Source organism: Archocentrus centrarchus, chromosome 14 (assembly GCF_007364275.1).
Source record: "Archocentrus centrarchus isolate MPI-CPG fArcCen1 chromosome 14, fArcCen1, whole genome shotgun sequence".
In the NCBI taxonomy this organism is placed as follows: domain Eukaryota; kingdom Metazoa; phylum Chordata; class Actinopteri; order Cichliformes; family Cichlidae; genus Archocentrus; species Archocentrus centrarchus.
This window is the reverse complement of record NC_044359.1, coordinates 18,316,843-18,337,937: the sequence shown is the minus strand read 5'-3', so window position 1 is coordinate 18,337,937 and position 21,095 is coordinate 18,316,843. Positions and strand designations below refer to the sequence as shown.

The following is a 21,095-nucleotide window of genomic DNA, read 5'->3' as shown; positions in this document are numbered from 1 at the left end:
GCAGAGTTTTTCTACACAGCATGGAGTCAAAAAACAGGGCAGAGCTGTATTTATAAGAGATGAATCACTTTCCCAAAAGTCAACGTTTTATTGTCACAGAAAGCTTGTTGAACATTTGTAATCAAAATAAAGCCGTTTGTTTGCTTTTTTTTTTTTTTAACAGATTTTGTGACAAGAAGCAGAAGCAGAATGTGCACACGTGACAGAGCAAATACATTTATTTTGTGATGGAATAGTTTTTTGACAGAGCAGAGCTGAAATTAAAATCAGGGTATCTACAAAGGCTGTGACAGAGTGCAGACTAAATTTTTAAAAAACCTACATTGAAAGTGCAATTTTGTCAATAAACTTGGCCATTTTGATGTCCCGTTTTGAGAGTCCTCCACAGTCATGCGTAGTCAGTGTAATTTGGACCTGTGAAAAGACATATACACAGTACTGTCAATCACAAGGCAGTGACAAGACAATCAAAAAATTTTCTATTTTTACTGGCTGGGGCTCAGGAGGTAGAGCAGGAGGTAATCAGAAGGTTGGTGGTTCGATCTCCTGGCTGCTCCAGTCTGCATGCCCAAGTATGTGAATGAGTGAATGAGGCTTGTTGTTTAAAGCGCTTTGAGTGCTCAAGTAGAAAAGCACGAAATGAGAACTAGTCCATTTACCATTTACTAAAAACAATATTAGAGCTAAACAGTTGTCAGTTTTAAATAGCAAAAAAATATCTGGTCAAATTATTTACAGTGTAGTTTCAGAAATTCTCTTCTGCACTTTTAAAATTGTGGTATAGTTCAAAGTTACGCATTATTAGGATGGAGGTCACTTTGACAGGCAGGTGCCAACACCCATCTGCATCACTAAGTTTCACCTTCACTAATTCGAGTGACTAAACAGGATCTCTCGCAGCTCTTTGTTTTGGTGGTGCCTTTTTGATCAACTGCAGTTATGTGACAAATAATATGGCTTTCTGAAATAGCAGTGTTTTACCTGTAAAATATAATAAGCTAATTCCTAATATATTTACTTCTGGCTCCAGCTGGCTAAGCAATTATGCTAAAGTTACTGTGATTAAGTCCATCTTTTATTTACAGTCCATGTTCGAGACTGCAGGGCACAAATTAAATAGTACTCGTATTTGTGACTATCAAGACAGTTATTCAGTGCAGTATTGCTTTATGTGCAACCTTGAAAAAAATAAAAAGACTATCTCATAATTCTCCGATAGCTCTTGCACATTCTGGTGAAAGCATAATGTGACCTTACTGTACATATATTGGTAGATGTAGCTACAGTGTGCGGTGTTCCCAGCTGTGGTGTGGTTTGCCACATACAACCAGTGAGTACAGGTTTTGGTTTTGGTGTCTGTGTGACATTTCTGTGATGACAAACTGCCCACAGGCACTGAACCTGGCTGTTGTCCAATACAGGGCACGACTCTTTCTAAAACCGCTCTCACTGTGCGTACAATGATACTTTACAAAATATGTAACTTTTAACTTAGTAAGACGTACAGTATAGTTTCTGGTTATTTGATGTAAACTGTGATGGATTCAGCCAACATCCAGCTCCTCTCTAGCAGGTTCAATTCAGTACTGGAGGTTTTTCCAGCTCAACACTCTGACATTTGAAAAGACACCCTCCTGAAAAAAAAAATGTTTGTACACTCCATTAATACTGACAGCCAAGAAAACTGAACAGAACATTTTAGAGAATATTAGCAGCAGCTCAGCATGCAGCTTCTGTTTTGTCGAGGCTGTACCTCAGTCAGTGTGGGATTTATGTGTAAGTGTCTGGTGGAAAGTGCTGTGGGGGCCCAGAGACCTGTAGCACCATTGTACAGAGACTTTAATAAAGAGTGGATTAGGAGCAGCATTCCTCCCAGAGCGGCCCGGTCCACCACACAGTAACTCAGTGGCTACAGCCTAATGCTGAGAGATTTTCAGGGACTGGGTTTGTCATATCAACCACTACTTTATTTGTGAGGCAGGGAAAGTGAGAGAGTGTGTGTGTGTGTGAGTGCTGGAGATATGAGGGGAGGCAGAGATATTTGCAGAGCTTTTCACAAGAAAAACTATGGGATTATAGTGTGAAGCTGATATTTTCTTCTTTTTTTTTTGGTTACTTTGACTAAGGAGTGTGTATCAGGCTTTGGGCAGAGGACCAGTGATAACTGTTTGACATTTAAAAAAATCAAAAAAAAAAAAAAAAAAAATCAGATTTTTCAAAGCTCAATCTCAGTGTGTCTAATTTGCTATTAACCAACCACATCACTGTAAATATGGTGACAACTCAAACAAGCCACTATTGATTTTGCAAGATGTGCTTTCTCTAATGGACACTAAGTAAACGCAGCACTGTAAATGACTCTTCAGTCACTATTGCAAAGTGTGATTTAGAGAAAGCTGTTACCTTATTATAAACATTGAACCACTCTGGGTGATGGTTCATCTTCTCTGCCTGCAGAGCCACCCGTGACATGAAGCCAAATGCCTGTTGGGAAACAAACAATCAATTCAGGAAGTGGATTTCTCTTTAAAAAAATTTAAAATAAAAAAAAAAAAAAAGCAAACAAACCACAGAAATGCAGTTTAGGGAAATGCATTGAATTTATGGTCTAATCCAACCTCACTAATATAAGCGGGGAAGGATAAAATTTAAGAAAATGCCTCTCAGTATAATTTGCAGTTTAGCACCATGAACCTCATTAAGTTTAATTATAATAAAAACGAAACATTATAATCATTATGAATGAACGCATAAATTTAAGCGAAGAATTAATAAACTGCGAATGCATTACATTTTGTCCACTTTTTTCTTTTAAAACTGCCTCTATGTCACATTTATCCAGCTTTGCCTGGCGACCTTTTGACAGACAGTTAGGCCAACAGTACACCCATCTGTACTTGCCCCAAAAACAATTTATCAAGCTTACTGAAATGGATTTTTATAAAGCATTTATAGCATTTAGATACAAACATTTATTCAGCAGTTTGTGACATTAGCTACAGATATGCAGCCACGAGACAAGTAGTGTACAAACACGTGTTGATTAAAGTAGAAGATCTTTATATCTACTTTCAATGTTACAGTGTGTTATTAGCTATATACCAAATGTTTACATACTAAATTTAAAGGCCAAATCAAATTAAAGTGAAATGTTAATATAAAACTAGCATTTTACTAGCATGTAGGACATGATAGACACATGAACAGCTGCTTACTGTGGCTGATTCTAGTCTCAGCTACATTAGAAAAGCTGCTGTTCTTCAGATGTGCAAATTCTGCTAAAAGCAGAAGTCATCAAAATCCAAATAAAAGTAACAAATGAAAAAAGGCAACTCCTACATCATTAATAATGCAAATGTAAAAAATAAATAAATAATTAGTGAAAATATTAAAAGACAAATAATCCTTCTGTAAGCAAAAAATGATAATGCCTTAACAGAACAACTGCGCCCAAAATGCACTGCAGCTGAGATTCGGTTTTTGCTGAAAAGGTTCAAATTCCAAAGAGATTTACTTTAGAACCAAGAAAACCAGAAAGATTCATAAGAGACAAAATGAGAGGCATCACGAAAGCTGAAACCAAAGAATTTGTGTGTTTCTCCTTGAAAAAGGATTTTCCGGAGATAAGCAGAGCCCATTAACTAACAGCTGCACTTCTAGACTTTGCAGCAGACCTGTTTAAAAGGCTCTGTCCCCAGCTTTAAAACCAGGAAAAAAAAAAAAAAAAAAGAGTACAATAAGTTGCAGAAATAGATAGCATAAAGCGCAATACTGCCATCTGAGGCAGGGAGAAGTACAAGACAGCGTCTCTGTGAATATATCAAGTCCTCCTGAATGCATGTGTTCAACTTCCACAGCCACAAAAAGGACCTTAGAGCATGCATGCACACACACTAAGAAACATACACAGTCTTCATAATTTGAGTTTGGCATGTGGCTCGCTTCAATCACAGGCCATCCAGGGAGTGATTACGGTTATTCTAATTATCTACAAAGAGGATCCCTCGTCATGCTCTCTGTGAAAAGAGAGAAGAAAAAAAAAAAAAAAAAAAATCAGGTACACCTATTTCAGAGCAATTTCCCACTGCAATCTCAATTAAGCTCCTAAATGCTTCCTCTCTGCCTAATTAAATCAACTGAAATACCATTGTTTACATGCTACGGCTGTGGCCCCATCCACCACCTGACATGACGAAACAGAATTAGTCTCAAAGAGGAAATTGCGTTTAGCCTTTTTAGTGTGTTGTAACCAATTTCTGAGACAGCCTGTTCAATTCACATGTAGTGCTATGCATGTAACACGATCAGCAGCTTGATCAAATTGCTTATCAAGGAAACCGTCTCCTGATCAATTTAAGTAATTGACATATTCCTGCAACTTGACCCCACTGGCACCAATTTAGAGCGCCGGGCAGTCTGCTTTTTCTCAGTTTTCATTGGCTTTAATGGAGATGGCTAAGCAGCCTGTCATGTCAGGTGTTGTCCAAACATGTCTTCTCTCTCTAAGGACTGAGTTCAGGTTAATCTGCTGCTGAGGAACATTAAGTGACAGGTAAAAGGATTCTGTGTTAACACTTTTGGTTCCTGCACAATGTCCCACTTCAAAACACTGCTTTTTCAAAAACTCTCTTTCCAGCCTGGACCTTGTTATAGAACAAAAAGTCATCTCATGGTATTTTAAGATACTTCTGACTGATCAAACATGGCCTATGAATATATATTTTACTCCTTCCTCAGGCAAACATTTAAATCTTTTTTTCCTTTTTTTGTCACCATGATTGATATTAGGGTTTCCACCAGGACAGATGTTGGCTGGAACCCAGCAGCAATGTCCAGAGCTAAAAAAACAAAACAAAATGCCAAAGTGGAAAGTGCCAAATACTTCAGTTCCTGTTGTGGCCACTAGAGGCTTGCTCCAAAAGTGAATAGATGCCCATAGAGGCCAATGTTAAAATAGCCAAACTTACAGGCGATAAATAAAGAATGCATGTTTAAAACCTAATACAAAAACACCTTGGGCCTCTATGGATAATTTCCCGCAGTTTTTTACAACTCATCTATCTGGATACTGGAGTTAGGGGTGTGGCCCCTTTTAATTGGCAGGTCCACCTTAAGCTTTGTTCGTGTTGTGGGAGCCTCTTAGAGCATTTTTAATGGAATTATTTGACAAAACAAAATAGCATCTTGTGCAATTCAGACTGCTCAAGGCGTTTCTGCTTGAGTTTTTCTAGATGAAGTTCTAGTATTTTATTCCTCAGTTGCCTCACAATAATTAACAGATTTCCATTTGTGCCTTATGTACACACAACCTAAGAACGGTAACCAAGCTTCCTAAAGTTAGCTGACAATTTAGCACTCATCCATGAATGGTAACGTGTGGCTTTAGAAAACGGACAAAAACACAGTGTCCAACAACAGCTGGTTACTTTACAGCAGCTACATAAATCTTTTATACAGTCTATGGTCAGAACTAGTTTATCACTGTATGCAAGTGTCTTTTTTGGCTTGAGTACCTCTGCCTCGAAAAGAGAAAGATGACAGGAATTCAGTCTATGCAGTGGCTAAAAAACATGTTTATGATTGCAAGTTTGTGTCCATTAGCTCTTTGCTATGTAGACATTTAACAGAGAGGCTGCAGAACACACCAATAAAAGTTGGCTTGAACAAAAACACCAAAATAAAACACACACACGAAAAGCAGATACAGTGGCTTGCAAAAGTATTCATACCCCTTGATCTTTTCCATATTTTGTCACATTACAACCACAAACATAAATATATTTCACTGGAATTTAATGTGCAATTGTAAAGTGGAAAGAAAATTATACATGATTCAAAACATTTTTTACAAATAAAAAACTGAAAAGTGTGGTGTGCAAAAGTATTCAGCCCCCTTTTCTCTGAGTGCAACCAATTGCATTCAGAAGTTGCCTGATGACTGCTAATGACTAAAAAGAGTCCACCTGTGTGTAATTTAATCTCAGTACAAATACAGCTGCTCCGTGACGGCCTCAGAGGTTGGTTAAGAGAATATTGGGGAGTAAACAGCATCATGAAGTCCAAAGAACACACCAGACAGGTCAGGAATAAGGTTGTGGAGAAGTTTAAATCAGGCTTAGGCTATAAAAAGATTTCCCAAGCTTTGAACATCTCACGGAGCACTGTTCAATCCATTATCCGGAAATGAAAGAGTATGGCACAACTGTAAACCTACCAAGACAAGGCCGTCCACCTAAACTTACAGGCCGAACAAGGAGACCACTGATCAGAGATGCAGCCAGAGAGGCCCATGGTGACTCTGGACCAAATGCAGAGATCCACAGCTCAGGTGGGGGAATCTGTCCACAGGAAAATTATTAGTCGTGCACTGCACAAATGTGGTCTTTATGGAAGAGTGGCAAGAAGAAAGCCATTGTTAAAAGACCATCCCCACTGTCAAATATGGCAGTGGCAGCATCATGCTCTGGGGCTGCTTCTCTTCAGCAGGGACAGGGAAGTTGGTCAGAGTTGATGGGAAGATGGATGGAGCCAAATACAGGGCAATCTTGGAAGAAAACCTGTTGGAGTCTGCAAAAGACTTGAGACTGGGGCGGAGGTTCACCTTCCAGCAGGACAACGACCCTAAACATAAAGCCAGGGCTACAATGGAATGGTTTAAAACCAAACATATTCATGTGTTAGAATGGGCCAGTCAAAGTCCAGACCTAAACCCAATCGAGAATTTGTGGCAAGATCTGAAAACTGCTGTTCACAAAAGCTCTCCATCTAATCTGACTGAGCTTGAGCTGTTTTGCAAAGAAGAATGGGCAGAAATTTCAGTCACTAGATGTGCAAAGCTGGTGGAGACATACCCTAAAAGACTTGCAGCTGTAATTGCAGCAAAAGGTGGTTCCACAAAGTATTGACTCAGGGGGGCTCAATACTTTTGCACACCGCACTTTTCAGTTTTTTATTTGTAAAAAATGTTTTGAATCATGTATAATTTTCATTCCACTTCACAATTGTATACCACTTTGTGTTGGTCTTGCACATTAAATTCCAGTGAAATATATTTATGTTTGTGGTTGTAATATGACAAAATATGGAAAAGTTCAAGGGGTATGAATACTTTTGCAAGCCACTGTATAATGGCTGGTGTGGACAGTTAATGTTATTTAATACTTGGTTTCACTCCACTAAAGAGAAGTTCTTTGTCTAAAATGATTTCTGTCTTCTCTGTGGTAGGTGCTAAGCAAAAAGACCAACAACAACACAAACATGAACAGTAGGTGTAGCTGACGCTATGGTGGTCTGTGTGGGTTGCCGTAGTGACAGGAAGTAAGAATATGTTACGAGATTTTATTTACTAATTTTGGTTTAATAATGGCACAATTATTTTTATAACAATAAGTTACATGGCATTTCAGTTAATGTTTGTTTGTAAAATTACCGGTGCTTAAAAGAAAACTATATTTGTATTAAGTCATGGAATTGCATGACCCGGAAGTGTGTGTTGTCAGTAGCGGGAGAGAATGGACACAAGAGAAGTCAGAGAGTAACGAAATCGTCGATAAAAGACTCAAATCTGCTAACGATATTCTACTACTGGTCAACAGGTGCACACGGTAATGATTATTTGCAATGCTGTTAATATTTGTTACAACTGAAATGTGTGATTTATGTTTAATATGAATGCGAGAGTTTGAACGAAGCCATTTTGTCCTTTATTTTAGTTTTCACGGTGTTCCAGATGTTCCATTGATGATCCGTGCATCTTTATGACCTGTAAAAGAAATAAATGTCTGTGGACATCAGTAAGAAGCGTGAAGTCCTTTTGAGCAGACCAGAGTAGCTACAGTAGGCAAGGTCCTGCTGGTGATGGTACACAGCTACAAACACGTAGTTGTGGATCTGCAAAGCTCTACACAGTACCTACGGACTACCAACCCAGTACCATGCCAGTACCTTACAGAGACATGCTCACATTTGTGGTATCCTATGCTGTTAAATAAAAATAAAAAGTACAAGCTCTCCCTGTGCACTGCCACACCTTCTAGAGCACTCAGGTAGCCTTTCACTGAAACTACACAACACAGCTTCCTCCAACAGACACTATGTGATGACGTTTGCATAAATCTAATGTTGATTGGTTGGCTTGAATCAGAAAGGAAACAACCAGAACAGAGTTCACCACGAGGAAGGAAAAAAAAACACCGCCAACAAAGACGTTCTTTGTGTCACTTCACTCTGTGGCAGAGGCTAAGCTAAAGGATCAACAACAGGACAAACACAAAGAAGAGTACTTTACATTTCCAGCTGTTCCACATATTTTTGACACTGTCCATATTGATGGCGGACAGCTACAACATGCAGGTATGTGTTTACTGAGCCTGCATTTCTTCAATCAGTGGAACCACAAATATTAGCAGTCTTGTGTCCGCTGCCATTATTTACAATATGTGGTCATCTAAGTTTTTTTGTTTGTTTTTTTGCCTTAAACCGTTGAGTGTCAGTACCATTTAGTCCCAGCATACTGGTGAGGTTGCAGTCCACTGACAAAACTTTATTTCTGTGGTAGATAATAATAATAATAATAATAATAATAATAATAATAATAATAATAATAATGTGTCCTCTGTGGATCATCTGATGACATATTGAAGATAGACTGAAATGGTCAGCTTATTTGCATCTGTGTTAAATGTAACAATCTAACATAACAATGCTGTTTAAAAAAAGTTTAAAAAAAAAAAAAGTGATTTTAATTTTCCTGGTGGCCATAGACAACTCTGAAGGACCGAATGGTGTTTCATTGCTGCTGGACATGTAAATAAGCAACTTCTAAGAAGTTTGGCATGTTAGCTGTTGTTTTCGTTCCTTTCAAGTGATTATTAAAAATTAGGTATTAATCCCCCTGTAAGTATTCATTTTTTATTGTTTAGTAAATTCAAGGATTTTAATCATCAAATGTAAATGCAGATTTTTATACTTTAATCCTGCAACAGATGAACAGCTTACAGGTTGCTGGCTCTGACTGACGTGTGTGAAAACTGGGTGTATTTCTCCTATTTTATGCATTAAGGATCTCCTTTACCAGTACATGTCTGCCAAACAGGTTACACTTGGCACACATTTAGTGCAGTATCTATAATACAGATATAGCTGACTTTACAAGAGGTCTGCGACTGCAAATATCTTTATGATGTGTTTTCTAGTTTTGATGGCTTACCTCAAAAAGTATATTTCTCTAACAAAGCTAGCACATGGCATGATGAAGTTTGACAGTGATTAAGAACAAATGTTGTATTAGGATCCAAATATGTGTCTTTGTATTTGTATTTTGAATTATCTAGCCATCCATCCATTTTCCATACCCCTCATCCATTCAACTGAAACTGCACCAAACCGAACTAGAGTTAATAATGATAATCCATGCTTGAAAAGTGCTGTGTAGCATGCAAGCTGCACTGCTTTTATCATAAGTATGTCACACTTTCCAAGAAATTGCTTGTCCCCGTTTAGGCATCACTGAAGTGCAAATGAACCACAGAGCGTTTGGAGGAGAAGAGAATGTGAAACATAAGATGACCATTCTGCAACATGAAGCCCAATAAAAGAAACAAATTGTGAGAAACAAGAAAAAAAAATAATAAAAGCCATAATCTCTCACTACAAATGAATTGGAGTTGAATGTCCAAATAACCTAAAATACTGAATACAGAAGAAAAATCTTGCCCTACATCGACCTTTTCTCAAGAGACACTGCTCCCTTGGGGGCAGTAAATATGAGCACAAGGACACAATACAGGCAAAATGACAGTGCTGTGCCTGTCCGTCACCCGTAGGTCATCTCAACACCCTCCACTTGCGCCAAACAGAAATTAAAACCAATCCTCAACTCCCAGATGAGGTCTCATGTCAGCAGAGGTCAAGGGCTTGGCCTCTCAAAGTGTTTTGTTTACCCCATTTGTATTGTACGGGCCACACTTCTCGAGCCAGCAGGTCAGCCAGCTATTCAACTATTCATCCTCACAGCCAGCCAGCAGTTCTCTCCAACTGGCCCAACAAGCTGTAGCTGTCAGAGTCAGATTATTTGACATGACATTATGCAGGCCCCATCTCAAATAATCAGAAACACCCAACAGCAGACCGCCACTATGCCCCTCTCCCCTTCTCTCACACACACACACACACACACACACACACACACACACACACACACACACACACACACACACACACACACACACACTTTTGAGGAGCCATTTTGGTGCTATTAAAGCGTGATTGTCATACAACACTGGATGAGACAATTTGACTTCGGAGCAGAGTGGTGTTCTCCCTCTCATTGCGGCTGTGGGCTGGAATACAGGACTCAGTTTCAAACACATGTGTCTGTTATTTACAGATCGGCTTTCCACCACCGCGCAGTCCAAGGGCTTAGAAACGCCTGCTCTGCCTTGCCAGGACTAAGTGCATGCAGATTGTGCCCACCCTTACTAGCCTCTGACAGACACACATTCACACTGTTGCATGCACAAATGTACACATGCAAACCTCCTCGGCATACACACAAGTATTTGCCGACACACACATGAAGACAAGCCGCTCTCCTCCATTACACACCGCCGTGACTACCCGATGATTACTCCGCTAGCCCCATCATCACCCACGTCAGTGTTAGCCCCCTGGAAAACCTTTGCTCCTCTGCAGTGAAGAAAGCTGTGATTTCAATGGCGGTGGCTGTGGTGGTGATGATAATAATGATGACCACACCTCTTATGTCTCATTTCTCTTCTTTCCCCAAACAGCTCTTCACAAGCTTCCAGCTGGCCAGACGTGGCTGCCCACTAAGTTGACATGTAACTTAAAGCAAAATATCAAATAATTATGAAGCAAAGCTGCCAGCTGTAAAGTTCTTTCATGGAGAGAGAGAGAGAGAGAGAGAGAGAGAGAGAGAGAGAGAGAGAGAGAGAGAGAGAGAGAGAGAGAGAGAGAGAGAGAGAGAGAGAGAGAGAGCGCTTCAGCTGGATGTGTGTAACATCAGCAGTATTAATCTTCTCAAATTAACATTCTTCAAGTTGAGAAACACAGAGCAAAGTTTCAATTTGATACTCTGCCACAGTGTTAACACTCATTTAGTGACTAATATCATGTGTTACAACTCTTCACACACAAGTCAGCTCCTTTTTGTAACGAGTGTCATGTAACGCTCAGTCGCAGCGTTAAGGCCAACTTATGCAAACCCCTCATTAACGGCACGGTTAGCAGAGAGGGCTTAAAAGACACTGGGCTTGTCAAAAGACAGCAGACGTCAGGGCCATCTTACCTTACTCAAGGTCTGATAGCCAGATTATCTAACCACCTCCGCTTGGGTGCCACACCTCACGGCTTCCCTCCAGCCATTCCCACTGGATGAGATGAATGAAGGATGCCTCCAGTTCCCAGGGAAAGTTTCATTTTGGAGACGGCGGTGGGAACTGAACACCGCTGAGCCGATTAACCAACCTCTCGCTTGCCTGAGAGCTTGTGCAGGAGTTGTATATGCAAATGCATGTACATACCTTCAAACATTTGAACAAATTAGGACATTTTCTTGCTAGCTTTGAAGGGTAGCAGAAACCTGAATCACCCCATCCATACTTATTTATTTTTATTTAGTATAGTCCTTGGGGTTACAGATCTTGTACAGCACTTTGGTCAACGTCGTTGTTTTAAATGTGCTTTATAAATAAACTTGACTTGACTTGACTTGACATACAATAGTCAAGAAATATGGGATACTCCAGGGCCACTCAAATGTGACTAACGATAATCATGTATCAAGGAAAACTGCCAACCACTCACTGGTTCCAGCTTCTTGGATGTGAGGATTAAAGTGGAAACTAATTCTCTTTTGGTATCTGGAAGTAGAGGAGGACGTCCACCAATCGGAAGGTCAGTGGGTTTGATCGGCGGCTCATCCAGTCTGCCTGTTGAAATGTCCTTGGGCAAGACACCAAAGCGCCAAAACTGCCCATGATATACTATCTGAGAGTGAAAATCTGTGTAACAGGAAAGCGCCGAGTGTATAAAAACACTGAGGGCTGTATGAATAGGTGTAGTGTACGTTGAGTGGCCAATGAGACTCAAAGTGCTACATAAATGAAGAGAAGATGGAAAAATGAAAAAAGATATTAACAGTCAATAGTGGAAATAGACAATCAACCCAACAGACTGGCCAATCTGGTTGCTCAACTGTTTGCCTGATAGGAAGACCTACATGTTTAGTGCTTGAGCAAATGAATTCATCATTCTAACTTGTGTGTGTGTGAGTGAGTGAGTGAGTGAGTGAGAAGCAGGAGGGGGATGGCTCTGAGAATTTGGTTTACCCAGGGGCTCGGTTTTAGTTGTAGAACAACTTATTCAACACAAGTAGACCAAGTCCCATAATGAGAGACAGAGGCTTGAAGGAGATTTGGTGGAGAGGGAGCCCCTGACTGAATATAAAGGGGGGGGGGTCAGCCTCCCAGAGCAGAGCGGAAGGAGCAGAGGGAGCTGTCTGAACACAGCAGCACTCACTGCAGTAAGATCACAGTCGCTGCCTCTGACTCAAACTTGGAGGCTAAGTTAAGTCCAGGAGCTTTTTCCGGTGCTTGTGATGTTGTTATTGTCTGAGGCAAACCAGAACCTTGGGAGAATGACTGGCTGAAGTTTATCACACAAATAACAAAATGTTGTTCATTTTAAATTCTTATATTCTTTTAATTTAGATTTATTTTCCAAAATAACTATAATTTGATTTTAAAATATTTTCTACAGCAGCTTGGTATTGCTTTCGAGACTGTAGCCAGGGATTCACGACAATGGGAGGGGATGAAATCTTGGTCTGAGGGTCTTAGGTCCTCACCATCAACTTTCCAGCCTTTATGAAATATTTAAATAACAATAACATACGAGATGAACTCCAGGTAATTATTGACACATTTGAGCAAAATAATACTTGTTTCCATATTTACAGCTCCAGTGATGTGATGTGTTCACATTAAGATTACATATTCATGTCCCGGCTGAAGTGAAAGGCTAAGAAAACATTAACGTAGAAACATAACTCCTACAAAGAACATAGCAACGAGTGAATGATACTAATATGTAATGCCTTTAAAACAGTTAATCATACTGCAAACTAAAAATATGAGTCGATTCATTATAACCCAGCACGTGTTGGGAAATGTTAAATGCTTTACCTTATAGTGTGTATTTACTATATGGAATCATTCCATATAAGCTCATAGGCTTTTAAATTAACGTGTCTTAATATTACTATCACTGTGATTTGGTGGCGTATAAATAAAACTGAATTAAACTGAATCCTGTATTGTCCAATTACAATCTTCCAATGTTGCACATTTAAACTGAACCTTCTATGCCAGGGGTCATTATTTGGGGCTGGAATTTTTCACAGCAGACAGTGTGAGGGCCAAATGTTCTCGTGAAGTAAAATAAAATTAATATTGTATCCTAAGTAATATATTATCATTTGATATATCAATTTTCCTTTCAAATTTATACTGTTTTTAATGACGCGATGTGCAAGTCTTACACTTACATGTTCTTCTCTGTTATGTTGACAGTTGTTATGGAGACACCGCAATTGTGTGCAGTTGTGCTCATTATAGATATAATGATCACAGGAAACAATAAAATGTTATATGAGAGCAATGAGTTAATCTACTTTTCAGAAACTGTTTTTGTAATAGATTAGACATGAAGAGTTCAGATGCAAAACCCTCTAAATCTGCCTGGACACTTTTCTTTTAAAGAGCTTTTTTTTTTTTTTTTTTTTTAAATCTGGATCCTATGGTAAATTTTAGTAATTTCATTTCACAGGCAATGGCGAGGTGCATTTTTAAAAAAATATAGTGATTTACCTACTTTTTAATATATAATATTTTGTTTTGAGGAAAACCCCGCAAAATCTTCAATCTGTCCTCTGCCCAGTGTGAATGAAGGCAAAAGGCGCAAAGATCAGACTATGATAAAAAGATTTTGACATAGATTCATACAGTGCAACCGCAATGACACAAAATGGCAGCACGGGGTTCGTGACCACCGAGGGACGGACGCATACAGGGGGCTGTGACAGCATGCGGGTACACACCGTGCCGCCGAGCCACCTACCCATCCAGTTCCCCCGCCAGCAGACCGTGTGAGAGACCCTCACAGACAGGAGCCCCACACAGGCCGGGGAGTATGCTTGGCAGCCAGTAACAATCCTTTCGCAGGTTCACTGACGGAAATCACGTTACGACTTTTAAGGCCTTTCGTTAGACAAGTTTCATCACTAAACTTTTTTTTGACACAAAACATGACTAGAGTTACCTTCTGCTGTGTTTACAATCTTATCACCACCAACAAATGCAGGCTTCTCAGTGCAGCCAGAAAATGTTTGAAGTCACATGGTCCAATCTTGCTTTATGATTGGTTCTAGGGACATGGAGGCATTTACAGGAAATGGGAAAGCTTTTAATAATTCAGACTAGTCAGAGATGGGTTTTTAATGGGTTATGACACGACATGATTGATTGGCGAATAGTACCTGTGGCAATACTATTCGGGGGGCCAGAGGGAAAGCTCTGGTGGGCCGGATGTGGCCCACGGGCCGCCAGTTGATGTTCCACGTTCTATGCAATGTTTTGTGTGGCAAACAGAACAACTATTAATGAGGTGATTATTCAAATAATTTATGAATCAAAGTGTTTAAAAAGGCAGAAACTTATGAAAAAACATCAACCGCCAACAACAATTTCAGCACTGATAAATGTAATAAATGCTTCATCGGTGCACATACCCATTTGCTTTTTAATCCCATAAACAAAAACAGTGTAGCATGCACTGGATGCAGATATTTAACCATTAGAACTTTCCCTCCTTCGGTTCAGATTGAGCTTGTTTACTTCACATGAAAGACTGAAGATAATAACTGACCATTTTTCCCCATCCTAAATGCAGCTTTTGAGTGATTTTTTTTCCCATGGCTGCTTGACTGAATATTTGTGGGAAAAGAAGGAATGCATCGATGTCAACCTCAGCTAACATACCACAACAGTTGAGCATGCACAGCTCACCCTCTCCTATACGAGCTGTATCCTAAAGCTACCCATTTCATTTGTGTCGCATGAATGTTTCCACTTCATCCACCGAAATGTATAGCAGATGGTCATCTGTAAACAAACATAACATAAAGCTTGATGTGTAAACAATATCAGAAACCGCAACTTAAAAACACACTCAATTCCAGCCTAAATTTACAGTATTAAAGACACACACACACACACACACACACACACACACACACACACACACACACACACACACATGCTTCTATATATGATTGCAATGATTCCCACTGACCAAAGCGACCCCAGAAAGAGGATTCACCTCTCAAACCCTATTAAAAAGACTGGACTTGACAGGGAAAATAAGTCACAGTTACTCCTCAGACTACTGCCACAAAACAATGCACTGATACCCACATGCTGCAGTTAAACTACCTAGCCACTTACAAACGGCATCATAACACTTCCACTTGCTGTAATCAAAGAAAAATAAACTCAAAGAAGCAATCCCAGCTGCCATGTTTCCTTTAAGTTCATTTGCAGCTCTTGAGCGGCTGTGTGCCTCATGAATTCGGCTCCACTTCAGCTCGTTGCCACTGTGGGGTTTCCACACTCATGAGTACAGCTCTACCGCCCATAGAGACCACAAGAGGAAAGTGGTTTTCAACACAGGAAGGGGATTTGTTATTCTCATTATAAACTCTTGGGGATCTGATTTCCTCAAGCCCATCACTTGGAGATAAGTGGCGAATGGAAATCAGCCAGCATGTCGCTCCTCATCTCCATTCCTCTTCGGTAAAAGCCCTTTAAGAGCAGCCATGAAAAACGAGCTGGAGAGTTTGTAAAAATGCATCAGAGAATCGAGTGGTGTCTGGAGAGAATAAAAGAGGGTGAAAAAGAAGGATAGAGAGACAGACCGACAGAGAGAGCTGCCAACATGTAAAATTGGAACAACATGAACTCTTTCCCCCAATAACATGGGGCACAGAATAGAATGAGAGACAGACAAAAGACAGAAAGGCAGAAGATGGGGAAAGGAGGGTGGCAACAAGAAAAAAAAAGAAAAAAACAGAAAGCAACGCACAGCTAGCAGAAGGAATGATGGGGTTGTTAGTGGTTTGTGAACCAGATGAAACATTTTAACCAATTTGATTGTTTGTGAAAGAAATCATTCTGATCAAAACCCTAATTGCTGCCAACTGGCCTCCTGGCGAGTCTCGGGGTAATGCAGCCTGACGTGCCGGGGTAAGAGGAGAGGCTTTAGAGCCCTGAGGAGCAGATGGGGGAGGTCAGCGCTCACCCTCCTACTTCAAACATGGGAAGTGTAAAAACAGACTATTTTAGGGGCTAAAACAACTAACGACAGGATTAGAGGAAGTCCGCTAAGTGGCTTGAGATGCTGGAGTTTACTTCACCCAGCACAGAGCTGAGCTAGAGGAGCAGCTGTTTACAAGAGATGTGCCAAAAACATTTGAAAAGACCATTTAATGTTTGTTTTAACCCCAGAAAGTGGCAGAACTGGTTTCAGCTGCCATATAAAACACAGGAACTATATTGTGGTAGACACAACTGACAACCAAATCAGGAAGCTACCTAATATTGTAAATAACTTTCTTAAATCAAGTGTGATAAACCCTTCTTGAATGAATTTTAAATTAAACACAAAGTAATTTGCAGTGCAGTCCTGAAAATGTATAACCAATATGCATCAGTAAGAGCACAGAATTAACACAGAAATAGCCTACTATGCATGGTGTGATTTTTGATTTCTCATACACCTATGCATTTAATTTAGTATAACCTTTATGTCATAGATACAGTAACTGTATATTTTCCATCCACCTTCTTCCGCTTATCCAATTCAGAGTCTCAGGGTGAGGGGCTGGAGCCTAACCCAGCTATCACAAGGGTGAGAGGCGAAGTACACCCTGGACAGGTCGCCAGTCTGTCGCAGGGCTAACACAGTGAGACAGGCAGCCATTCGCACCCACATTCACACCTACAGTCAATTTAGAATCACCAGTTAACCTAACCCCATGATTGTCTTTGGACTGTGGGAGGAAGCTGGATTGCCCAGAAAGAACCTACACAGCCAAATGGAGAACATGCCAACTCTACATGGAAAGGCCCCAGGCTGGATTTGAACCCAGAACCTTCTTGCTGTGAGGTGACAGTTCTGACCACCGTCAGCCTGCATTGTTTTTTTCCCCTACTCGAATATTAACACAGTTTACTGTTGAGTCTGATTACAAAATATCACAATGTCACTATGTGGCTTTAGAAGCACCTAAAATGTAAATATTTTGCCATATATTATCAAAGTTGTCACATATTCAAATGATGGATGCTGATTTTTATGCATATTGGCAAAAGGTGCATAAGGAGCAGAACAACAAGTGTGGGTGTCATTCAGGGTGGGGATGAACTTCCTGCGCACTCCCTGAAAAAGTGCCTGTAGACTAAATTAACAATCTGGCATTCAGAGATTGTTTAGATTTATTGTCTGTTTTAGTTATTCTTTGATTGAGTCCCTAATAGGAATCATAACAGTTTTTTAAGGCAAAGGTTTTCTTCAGATTCCTTTTTTCAGAAAATATTAAACACAGATGCACTGAGAAGTTTGGCAAGTTTGTGGAATAAATAAAAGGCATGATTTTTATTACACTGTAAGAAAACAGGCATCATTTGGTTTAAAAAAAAAAAAAAATGCTTTTTTCCTTATATTTTGTTGGGGGGAAAAAGCAGAGTTTATGGTATGCAACCATAATAGAATTGCAGGAAAAAGTTTTTACATTTAAAAATATATTTAAAAATATATACTTGCTAATTTGTTTAAATCAAACTTTTTCTTGCAACTCCATGTCTTTTGTTTAACTTCAAAATGTCTATTCATGTCATGTCATTCAGTGTCACATAAGCCAAGTCAGTGATTTTACATAACAACCAAACAATGGTTCATTCATGGCAGTACAGTATGATGACACAAAGAGAGCTAATTACAGTATTGTTTTTAAACAATACCGAGCCCTAAACCTGATTAGTCTGCATATTTGGTGTCTTAAGTCATTCATAAGTACTTCTAAAAAAATACTGAACTCTTGTGTTTAATTACAGTATGACACTCAAACACAGTTATGATTTATTACTACTTTCAATATCCCAAATTTCTGCTCAGTAAGTTTTTAAATTCCATTCATGCCCGCTGATTAAGTAGGGCGAAAAAATGCTTCAATAGTCTTAGAAAAAGATAAAAAAAAAAAAAAAATTCAAGGAAACAAATGACAGAAAAAAAAAAAAAAAGAAACAGAAGAACCTGCCTTCTGCTACACCTGCAGCCAATCAGGGTATTAAAGACATATGAATTTATGCGTTTCTGATGGGCACTTTGGGCATTTCCACTGCTACAGCAGCTGGAAAAATGGACAGCTTCATCACAGACACCACGACCAACTGGAATTTAAAAAAAAAAAAAAAAAAACTCTAAGAACTGAAACAGATGTGAGGTGCTGGTGCATGTTTTTTGTTTAAATTTGAGAAGAGAAAAGGAAAAAGAAAACATTTACACACCATCCAGCTGTGCAAGTATGGCTGATTGCAGTCTGATATTGTGATGCCAGTGCTCAACTTTTTTTTTAAACACCTTTACAGTCTTACATCCAGCTCTTGACTTTAATGACAACAGCTGTTTTTAATTGAAATGGGATGTCTGTGTGAAATCAACAGCTTCTGGGTCACATCAACAATGCTTCCATAAGAATGACCTCCTTTGTCCTGTTTTACCATAGTATATGTAAACAAACTGCACCTACGCGGTGCTTACCAGGTGAACCGCCCTGTCGATTTTGCCTGTCATTCAACTTTTTGCACACATAACTGCATACCAATTGTGGGAGCGCTGTCATGCAAGTGATAGAATCACCATCCTGTCACTTGCGGACTGCTCACCACAACTCAGTTATACCTGTTATTAGAAGAATAGGATCTATACATATTATGAAAAAGTGCACATATGTAGGGAAGGGACAGAGAAAGGGAACAGTAAGTTACATACACCTAACTGCACCTGATCATGAATGGCTAGCCTTCATATATAATCTAAATCAAATCTAAACTTAAATCAAAGGAAGTGACCAAAAAAAAAAAAAAAATTATATATAATTCCAGCATTAGCTCTACAAAGCTCAGTATTGCATTAATATACATGCACACACCTGATAAAGGTTTTAAAGTGAAGCTCTTTGAAGATAGCATCACGGTCCTCCACCTCCATCCACCCTGTGGCCCTGAGCTCCATCAATAGCTGCTCCCGGTCTGCAGGGGAAAGCCAGTGGGAATCTAATGACTGGAGACAATCATATTGAAGTCAAACTAGCATTTAAAAGGATAAATCACAGTTTTCTGTTCATTCAGCTTTTCAGAGTTTTGTTCTCAATAGTCATCTGACTGATATTTGTGCTGCGTCAAAAGGTGGCGGTCTACACACAAAATGAATATTAACGCCACCCATTTCAGAGGACACAGGTCATGTTTACCTGGCAGTAACCTGCAGAAAGGGAGCAATTTGATTGGTTTAAGTGTTGGATTTGGGCGGGGTTCCCCTCAAGCTCCGCCCCACTTTGACCGCTACCTGGCCTTAAAGGGTACCAAACACGGGCGCTGGGTAGGCTGACGTTTAAGTTTTTAATGCTGTGATAGTTGATTTTCGTTTATAAGTAACCCCTCTTCACAATTATATGATACAAATCTTGTCCCACTCACATATCTACTGCGCGTGGCCCAAATAGCAAAGAGACCGAATTAATCATAAATTTCAAATGGTCTGTTGTCGTCAACTACTAACACCGAATTGAAGCACAGCATCAGAACAATTAATTAAAATGTTGCCAAGTTCTGTTATTTGCGTCTTAATTCACAGGTACGCCTTGAAGGGTTTGTTTACTTTTTTCTAGAGGAATTCGGTGTACGGTTCCTCGCACGCGGTATAACGACGCGGGCTGGATATTTTAGTGTTTGCTACGGTGCTTGGTGTGTCACGTGGGAACACACACACCTATCTACGTTCAAAAACACACTAGCCTCATGTGGAATCCGCCTTTCTTATATTTGTAAATGCTAATGCTAAAGTCTCCCACTGTATGACTCACCATGTTAGAGTTGTTCCCGGAGAGCGGCGGCACCCTCAGTGTGCTCGGCAGGGACAGTAGGCCGCACCGCCATGAGCTGCCTGTCCTCAGGCTAAACATTAACCTAAACATTATCAGTAAACTATCCGCTGTGTTCCTACCCTGCCAATTCCTCTCCTCCCCTGCGCTTGCTCTCTCATACTTTGCCATAGCTGTTTAACGTAGTGCCTGATTAAAAACACGCCCCCCCGGGAGACTGAGTATGTGTTGAGAATGTAAGGAGTACTTTGAGGAGCTCACGAATGGAGAAAATGAGAGAGAGGGGAGGACGACTGGAGGAAAGTTAGTGAATCAGGAAGTGTTGAGGATTAGTAAGGAGGAAGTGAGGACAGCTATGAAGAGTCCATCGCACCATACCTTTGGAGGTATGGAGATGTCAAGGAGTGGACTTTTTAACCAGATTAACACATTCCTGGAGAAAGAGAAGATGCCTGAGCAATGGAGTAGTAGTGCACTGATGGTGACTTTCAGGAACAAGGGTGCTGTGTGGAGCTCTAACAACCGCAGAGGGATGATGCTGATGAGCCATATCATGAAGATGGGAAAGAGTTGTTGAAACTAGGTTGAGATGTGATGATCAGTGAGCAGCAGTATGGCTTCATACCAAGAAAGAGCACTACAGATGTGATGTTTGGTTTGACAGTGTTGATGTAGCAGTAAAGAGGTCAGAAAGAGTTTTGCTGTCTTTGTGGATCTAGAGAAAGCATATGAAGAGAGGAACTGTGGTACTGCACGAGGAAGTCGGGAGTGGCAGAGAAGTACATGAGGGTGGTGCAGGACAAGTATGAGGACACAGCGGTGAAGCTTGCGTTAACAGTGAACACTTTTAGTGTCG

The 21,095-nt window shown here is 40.0% G+C and overlaps 1 protein-coding gene across 4 annotated transcripts; it reads right to left on the bottom strand.

The window, feature by feature from the left end:
- Nucleotides 1-200: 200 nt before the first annotated feature.
- Nucleotides 201-20,560, bottom strand: LOC115792144 (pterin-4-alpha-carbinolamine dehydratase 2). 4 transcript variants are annotated; one of them, XM_030746561.1, is made up of 4 exons: nucleotides 20,222-20,552; nucleotides 19,285-19,419; nucleotides 2,404-2,484; nucleotides 201-414 (listed from the first exon to the last, which is right to left on the bottom strand). In XM_030746561.1, exons 1-4 carry the CDS (start codon nucleotides 20,408-20,410, stop codon nucleotides 319-321), a joined length of 501 nt encoding a protein of 166 aa, XP_030602421.1. In that variant the 5' UTR covers nucleotides 20,411-20,552; the 3' UTR covers nucleotides 201-318. The 4 variants fall into 4 exon arrangements, with proteins under 4 accessions (XP_030602421.1, XP_030602419.1, XP_030602418.1 ...); XM_030746559.1 differs by having other exon boundaries at nucleotides 19,289-19,388; nucleotides 20,222-20,544; XM_030746558.1 differs by having other exon boundaries at nucleotides 19,289-19,419; nucleotides 20,222-20,543.
- Between the last annotated feature and the right edge of the window lie 535 nt (nucleotides 20,561-21,095).